The 8,452-nt window shown below is 55.3% G+C and overlaps 2 protein-coding genes across 2 annotated transcripts; both read left to right on the forward strand.

Annotated features, from left to right (window-relative positions):
* Positions 1–590: 590 nt before the first annotated feature.
* Positions 591–3,158, forward strand: BBK36DRAFT_1107829 (hypothetical protein; the record flags this gene model as incomplete). Its single annotated transcript, XM_024889300.1, has 1 exon — positions 591–3,158. One exon carries the CDS (start codon positions 591–593, stop codon positions 3,156–3,158), a length of 2,568 nt encoding a protein of 855 aa, XP_024753791.1.
* A 1,890-nt stretch (positions 3,159–5,048) lies between these two features.
* On the forward strand, positions 5,049–6,279 carry BBK36DRAFT_1109292 (NAD(P)-binding protein; the record flags this gene model as incomplete). The annotated part of the gene is made up of 4 exons (XM_024889455.1): positions 5,049–5,588; positions 5,685–5,874; positions 5,954–6,067; positions 6,146–6,279. 4 exons carry the CDS (start codon positions 5,049–5,051, stop codon positions 6,277–6,279), a joined length of 978 nt encoding a protein of 325 aa, XP_024753792.1.
* Between the last annotated feature and the right edge of the window lie 2,173 nt (positions 6,280–8,452).

Genomic DNA, 8,452 nt, shown 5'->3' on the forward strand with positions numbered 1-8,452 from the left:
ACAGGTACCCCCGGCCTCCGTACCGGTACCTGCGCGCACCCATTCCCCAGTTTACAGGCACCTCAGTAGGGGTCGTCGCTGCCCGAGAGCTGCTGAAGCACCTTCGACAGCTTTCGGCATCAATGGATCGTATTTCGACTTCGACCTGATCCAGCCATCCAATCCCTTTCCCTCACCGTCCCCTCACCAACCGTTCTTCTCTCTCCTCTAACGCTGCAGTAGACTTGCATCATCATCGTCAAATCTCATCTTTTCATTCTCCTCAGTCGTCCCATCTTATCGCCCGCCTGCAGCTCGCCGCTTTGGTTTTACCCATTTGTTTTCTCGCCCTATCCCAGCTGCCGAATCCTCTCGCCCTTCCTCCACCTTCAACCCAAGCCAAGCAGAAAAAAAAGGGCCAGAAATCGAAACCCCTGCTCAGAGTCTCCATCTCCATCAAAATCTCCATCTCTCTGCCTCGCCTCGCAGCCTCCGCAACTGCGACCGCAACTGCAGCCAGCATCATCACCGGCAAACCATCCGCCAGCCCCCGATGGTGATTCGAAATGCCGTCCAAGGAACGTGACGCCGACGTCAATGTCGACGACCGAATGCGCGACAAGGCCCGCCGCTCAAAGTCTGAGCGGAAGCCTGATCATGACCGCCCCCACCGCTCTTCGAAATCCGCTCGCAGCTCCAGCGACACCCATTCCCTCACCTCGTCCACCAGGCGACACCGCAAGAGAGACGACAGGGACCGGGACCGAGATCGGGATCGGGATCGCGAGAGGGACAGAGACAGAGATAGGGAAAAGGACAAGCTCCCTCCGCGCCCGGCCTCCATGTCCGACCTGGGCGTCGACGAAATGTCCAGGCTGTCCATCGACAAGGACCGCATCTCGCTGCCCTACCCGTCCTTTGACAAGGCGCACAGCAAAGAGTCCATCGTCAGCCGCGAGGAGCTTGCCATTCCGACATCTCAATCCAAAGCCTCCAACCCGTTGACGCCTGAGCCCACCGACGTTGGCGGTGGCGCTGGAGGTGCTGGCGCTGGAGACGAGCGTCGATCGAGGGCCAGCGAGGACCTCCGTCGATCGGGCTCGAAGAAGGCTTCCCGACCGCCAACGCCCCCCGAAACAGACGTCTCTAACGCCAAGAAGCGTGCCGAGGACCTGGAGCGCGGACACAAGTCGACGCCTTCGCGGTCAGCCTCGCGTGCTGCCGACGAGAAGTCCTCAAAGCTCAGCCGCCGCTCATCGACCAGCGCGGCCACCCTGATACGCTCGCCCACCAACAAGATACACGACAAGCTGCGGTCCTCTGTGCTTTCCCGCTCCTCGAGCTCCGCCTCGCGCCACACCACAAAGCGGTCCTCGTCGACTCGCAGCGTCAGGAAAAGCAAACCGGAGCCGCTGCATGTCGACTCCTCTCCATCCAGCGCCCAGGACTCATCCCCCAAAACGCCCACCCAAGCCCATCAGTTCTCTCCCCATCTCTACGCCGACTCGAAGCGATCTCGCACCCCCGCCTCTGGCATTGACGGTGACGACTATGCGTCCACCATCAACTCGGGCACCGCCACGCCCGCCATGAAGGCGCCCACGCATCCTCCGCCTCCTATCCCTCCGCCGCCTCCGCCTCCGCCCCCGGCTGTCGACGTCCTCGAGGTCCCCAGGGTCGATTATCTGCTGCAAAACGGCGGCCTCCCCCAACCAGTTACAAGGCACTTTCTCTCGGTGCTGCCCCTTGTCAACGGCACCTCGAGGCCTTCCGATACCGCCCTCGGTGGCGCCGAGTCACTGTTTACGCCGTTTGTCAACCTTCTAAACCAGTATCAAACCGTTCTCTCCAAGCAGGGCTCCGTTGCAGTGGCCACCGGCCATCGGTCAGTCGCTCGCCGCCTGCTCGACCGGCTCGAGAACGTCTTTTCTCGAGATCTGCCGCCTCACGGCTGCTCCTGCATCATCTGCGAGAAGTCCAACGAACCGCATCGTGGCCTCAACTGGGGAGACGTTCTCGAATGGGTCAGCGGCCGCATTGAGCTCCCATCGTGGCCGCCCTTTGACTTGGCAGACATTGGCACCAAGGCGGCCGAGGTCTCTGGCGAGATGCCACCGAGGCCTGATTCCCCCATCCAGCTGGATCCTGATATTGCCGAGGAGTTCAGAGAGCATTACCTGCGACAGTCGAAAAAGGTCCGATCCGCCGTCGACAGGTGGCTGAACAGCACGGCCGAGACACCTGTGCCGCCGCCCCAAGAGGTTGACGACGAGACGCTGAGCTTCGCCATCCTGACCAACCTCGATCCCGCAGACCGGCCCTTCTTCAACGCCCTCCTCGCCGGATCAAAGGAGCTGAGGCCGGCAACTCGCGCCCCGACTCCTCTAAACCGACCGCGCAACGACTTCATCGTCAAGACGGGTCTCTCACTGCAGCGGCTGTACCGCCTTCAACAAGTACCTCGAGACGCGGAGAGCGCGACTTATCTCATCAAGAATCCCCATACCCACGACCTGCTCGTCACCTTGTCCAACATTAAGACTCAGGAATGGGAGATACTGACATCCGGTCGCTTTGACGGATTCCTGTGGTCCGGCGCTGATGGTGACGACTTTGGCGGAGTCGAGTCGAGGGGCCCGACACCATTCCGAGGCCCTTCGGCCATGGGATCGCGAACCACCACGCCTTTTTCCCCGTATTCGCGCGGCGCCACTCCGGCGTCCTTCATCAGCCTTACGTCTACGGGTGTGGGCGGCAGCCGGCCTCCTGTGTCCAACGACGAAGAGATGGAGATGGCGGCCATTGCCGAGATTGAGCGCGAGATCTACCAGGGCATGGAGGCGCTGGAGGATGCATTTGAGAAGCTGCACCACCAGGCGGAGACGGTCCGGACGGCCCTGCGACAGCGCGGCGCTGGGCTTATGCAGAATCTCCAGAACCGACGACGCATCGACGTGCTCTCGATCCCAGGTTCGGGCAACTCCCAAAACTCGGGCTACGAGCGACCCGCGTGGGCCGGAAGCGATGCCGAGAATGCCAGTGACGATGACTGGCAGATGGAAGAATACGACCTTTATCCCGATGACTCGGCCAGCAACATTAGTAGCAGCCGGCATAGGCGACCCAAGAGGCGTGTTGAGCGTCGCACCCCGGCGCCCATCGAGGAGGAAGAGGAGTAGATGGATCAGAAATACTCTACATGGAGCGAATACGAAGATGAAGAGCGCGTTCAGAATACATCTGACATGAATAACGAGTAACGAAAACAGCATGCGAGTTTGAGTTGCAATCTTTTACTCTTTCGACTTCTTCGACAAGCAGGCACCAATCGTTCACGGAAATCTATGAGCATGACGCATCTGCGTGGAACACACAGGGGAAGATGTCGCTTGGGACAAGTGCGCAGAATAAGAGAGAGAAAAGGGATAAAAATAGGCAAAGGGCATTCGGGGCGGTTAGAAGGCAATTTTTCACTGAAATGGAAAAGAGATGAAAACGGTCCTGTGCTTTGCCGAAGGGGCAGGCAGCGTCGAGGCTGGGGCATATTTGGAGTTTGATATGAACAATGTACCTTGTCGGATACCAACTTGTTATACGGATTCTTTGTTTACGGCTTTTGTTCGAGTCTGGTTCGTTTCTCTTCCTGCTTTCTCCTGGTCGCGATGAGGTTGCCGGCGGCGGGCCATGATTCGAGATGCGATCGCGAAAGGTCTCTTCTTTCCTTTTGTCTCTTGTTTTCCTCTACCTGCCGTGTGGCTTTCCGGAGAGGGTCTCTATCCCATACTGCGATGCCATACGGCTGCCATATGATAATGATTGTCTTAATGATTGTCTCAATGATTGTCACTGCCACGTCATTGCCAACCATCTCTCACTTGGTTTGCCATCATATTCAGTCTCGATTAGCCACGAAATTGGCGTGAATCTACTCGCCTTCGACTAGGTAGACCGTCATGGAATTGGAAGCATCACCAGCCATCTTACGGTCATCTCATGCTGGGCTAGATGGGGGACGGACTCAATGCAATAGTCTACCTAATGTGAATGACAAGCTCAAAGCCATGCAACTTTAACGGGATAATCAGATTGTTAAATCGATGTGACTCGCCTCGTGACAACATAAGAGCTCTGGCCGAAGGTAACTCAAAACGAGACTCAGTGAGAGAGAGTACGTGTATCTGTTTTCGACGTCACAATCAGAGTACGCCACCTTATGAAGAAGAACGAGCATTTTCCAAATCCGTATAGCACGCATTTTGCTGACCACGAAACCACGAACACCGGGAGGCAAACCCCAGTGTGAAATCATGAAGTCGTAGAGATGAAGTTGAACAAAAGTTGCCTCTGCTTATGTACACCTTGTCGAGAGGCTCGCCTGTGCTTACGCCTCGTCGAGAATAAGCGCCAGGCGCCACTTTGACGTGCGCTAGGCACTGGGCGCGCAGGAAGCCGTTGCGAGATCCGATTTTCTGGATTATCTGGGGTCTAAAGGACGGCCGTCGCTCATAGGGTGAGGAGGTGATTTACCGCTTTAGGAAAGTGTAGACAGCCAACCAGATGGCTGGCGCTGAGGGGGCCTTTTGCTGTCCAAGGAACGGGTTCGGTCTTAATGACCAAACCCCTATGGTGTTTACTCTTCAATTAGCAAATTCGCTTTGCCACTTCTTACAGGGCTAAGGTGGAGAGAAGAGTGTACATTCCCAAGAGAGTAGTTGTAAAAGCTAGAGGGTATGCGGTATGCAAATGGTATTGGATAAACAAGTCAGTGAGGACAGAGAGGCAATATGGTGAAAATAGGTGGAGAGTTGAAGGTGGCCATCAGTTGCGGAGATACGCTCTTCCAGAATGGAGTTATCGTGGTTGTATAAAGGTTCAAGCTTGCTTCGTCCTCCTCTCTTCAGACTCGGAGACATCCTTACACACTTCCTCTCTCTTCTTCGGCTTGTTAGCACTGTCATAGCATCTATCTTCGTTTAGCAATCTTTGTCATTACCAAGTTTCTCACTTCTTCCCCTCTACCACCAAGCCTCTCTGTTTCTTGGCAAGAAGAGCCTCGACAAAAATTAAGCATGCCTTACCCGTACAAGAACGAAATCACCGGCACCGAGCTGGTCGCCGAATACGCCCCCTTAATCAAGGGCAAGACCATCCTGACCACCGGCGTCTCGCCCAACAGCCTCGGCGCCCACTACGTCGAGACCATCGCCGCCGGACAGCCCAAGCTCCTGATTCTCGCCGGCCGAGACCTGACGAAAGTAAATCAGACGGCCGAGAAGGTCAACAAGGCGCACCCCGATGTCCAGACAAGAGTGGTCCAACTCGACCTCAACTCCTTTGCTGCCGTGCGAAAAGCCGCTGCCGAGGTCAACTCTTGGGACGACGTGCCCGCCATCGACGTGCTGATGAACAACGCCGGCATCATGGCGGTGCCGTACAAGATCTGCGAGGACGGATACGAAAGCCATCTCACGTGCAACCACTTGAGCCACTTCCTTTTTACCAACTTGATCTTTGACAAGCTGCTGGCTTCGACTGACAAGCGCGTGGTCAATGTCAGCAGCGGCGGGCACTGGTTCAGCGCCATCCGCTACGCCGACCTCAACTATGATGTAAGTGCAGCAGACAAAGTCATCTCCTTCCTCTTGTTTGTTTCTTTATCATCGTGCGTGTCACGGATGACTGACCGAGGGTTGATCGGACTATAGGGCGGCGAGACGTACGAGAAGTGGAACGCATATGGCCAGTCCAAGACGGCCAACGTCCTCTTTTCCCTCGGTCTGGCGAACAAGTTTGGCGACCGCGGCATGCTGGCGTACAGCTTGAATCCCGGATCGATTCTGACGAACCTTGCGGGACACTTGGACTTTGCCCCTGGAGGAGATATCGACAAGCTGGGTAAGTTTGATCGTCAGCACATCATGTAAACTGCTGGAGGTTGTCATTGCTAACACACGCTTGTTCACTTGCTCTGCAGATCGAGTTTCTCGGTTGACTGCGTCGCCGTTTGGTTGGATGGAAAAGGAGATGCTTACGCATGATCAAGGGGTGGCCACTCACATCTTTGCGTCTTTCGATCCCGTCCTCAAGGGTATGTTTATGTCTCTCTGTCTTCATCGGTAAAGGTGGGCACGCATTTTGCTAATAATTGTTCTTCTGCTTTGATTAGACCACAATGGCAAGTATCTGCTGGAAAAGGCCCGGGTGGCCGATTACTATGTCGACCCGGTCCATCCTCATGCCATTAGCAATATCGAGGCGGACAAGCTGTGGGATCTGAGTGTCAAGGCAGTTGGATTGTAAGGGAATTGGAAGAGAAGATGAGGATACAGTGGCATGGTAGAGACAAAAATTGCTACAGAAAGATCCAAACAACGAGAGAATGGCATGTGCAAGGTAGCTCAAATGACACCTTGCATAGGAGACCATAGAACCAGATACGATTGGTCATGTCCCCAGCACGCGTGTTAGCTGCAATCAACTGCTAGTTCAACAGATGAAGGACATTCGGAGAATCTCTCAGCATGATACCCGTTTGGTAGCAACACTTGCCTTTACTCCGCATTGTATCAACTGCTTCTCACTTTGCGTCAGCAAATCACTAGATGCTGGCCTACCTTGCTACCCTAGAACTGGTGGTTTTTCACAAAGGCCCGACTAAACCGTTACGAGAACTGTAAAGTTAAGTTGGCGCCAGGCGGGTTTTCTCTCCCTCTTGGGCCAATTGCTGGTGCCCGAGATCCGGCAGCGTCCCTGAATGGGTAAATGGATATTTGACAAGGTTCGGAGTATAGACTAGATAGTATGTACGGATACATTTAGTATTGACGCTTCCCTAGCAAAGCAGACGCCATTGTCTTGCATGTGCCACCTCTAGTCTAATGGCTTCCAGCTTCGGATCACAGCTGCGTGGTCTTGCCTTGCCTCAGCCATTGGCACCAATTTATTCAGCTTCGCAGTTGCTCTTTCCCCATACTCACTTGAAGATGTGCCGGCTGATTGATGAATCATCCGATCCTGTTAGCCGAACCGGTATGCAAGGCTGTACCTGTACTGCACCTACTCACTTACTCCGCAGCAACCTCGTGAGTCTTGCTCTGTACCTGAAGGCCTGCAGCCTCCACTTCACTTTCATCTCTCCATCACCTCCGGACTTTGGAATCACCAGTTCACCATCATGCCATGGAGGGCTTCTTCGTCTCGCCACCAGCCAGCCAACCTCAGCAGCAGTGAGTTTACCGTTATTCTACAAGTTTCTTCTTGCTCACCGTTCACCTCCCGTCACGTTATCACTTCCCCCTCCAGTCAGCTTCCTTCATATGTTCGCCGTCTGACATGCAACCAGGGCGAAACACCAACCAACCACCACCACCACCACCAAGCATCCAATAACTCGCCAGCCTCTGCATCGTGTCATCTCGTGCCCTCCTCCCCCGCGCCAGCCAGAAGCAGAAAGGCCATGTAGGATTTCTCCGTTCGTCGCGTGGCCTCGGCCCAATCGTCAAGCTCGACACCTCCAGATTCCCCAGAGGCGGATGATCCGCACCACTTAGGCTAATCTCTATTCACTGGATCCGGCTGTCCAGACGAAGCGCCAGGCTCAGGCCAGAGCTATCCCCAAACTATGCCCGGCCAGCAGGCGGACCACAATCCTCCGCGGCTGTATCTGGTTTGGGGGGCCTGGTCCCCCGCATTGTGGCCAGGGCCGAAAAGACGACGCCACGGCACGCCGCCGCCGTCCAATAGCTGCTTCACCGTACGCGTGTGAGTGCAGAAATGCAGCGCGGGCAACGGTGGAAAGGATGGAAAGGGGACAGCCGTATAAGCGGCAGAGGCCTGCCTGCCCGAGTCCTACCAGCGTCTCTGCCAAATAATCCGCCCGTATTCATCTGCACCGGCGAAACTCAGCTCCCAGATGGCTTGACCAACTGATGCTGCCAGGCCTTCATTCGTACCAGCGACGCCTTGCCTGTTCGGCCCTATTGACAAGGGCCGTTTCTTCGATAGTTACTCGTCCAATTCGCCTGGGAAGGATCACACGCGGCAAGGGAACGAGGACACAACATAACATAAAAGCGGCAGCCCCCCTGGCCATCCAGATTGCTACCTCACCTTTTCCCTCCTCTTCTCTCTCACCCCAACCTGCAATCCCATCGACTCTTCCTCACCTCAGAAAAGGGGGTTTTGTGCAGGAATTGCTTTCCTTCAAGCGCTCCCTCCCCAACTGAAGCGTTATCTCTGGCCGAGAGGCTAGATATTCACCATGACAATGGGCGAAAAAGAAGAGATCCACGCTCACGAGGAGCTCGACCATGTAAGGCGAATCACCCCATTGCAATTCTGCTCCCCCTCTTCTGTTGTTTTTGCCACCTCGCTTGGGAGAGTCTATCCGCTCACGCCGTTTTGTGTTGTTTGCTTCGTGTAGGGAGAAATCAGGACCAAGGTCGTGACCGGACACGAGGCCTTTGAGGAGGCC

Source organism: Trichoderma citrinoviride (genome assembly GCF_003025115.1).
Source record: "Trichoderma citrinoviride strain TUCIM 6016 unplaced genomic scaffold BBK36scaffold_1, whole genome shotgun sequence".
NCBI classification, from domain to species: Eukaryota; Fungi; Ascomycota; class Sordariomycetes; order Hypocreales; family Hypocreaceae; genus Trichoderma; species Trichoderma citrinoviride.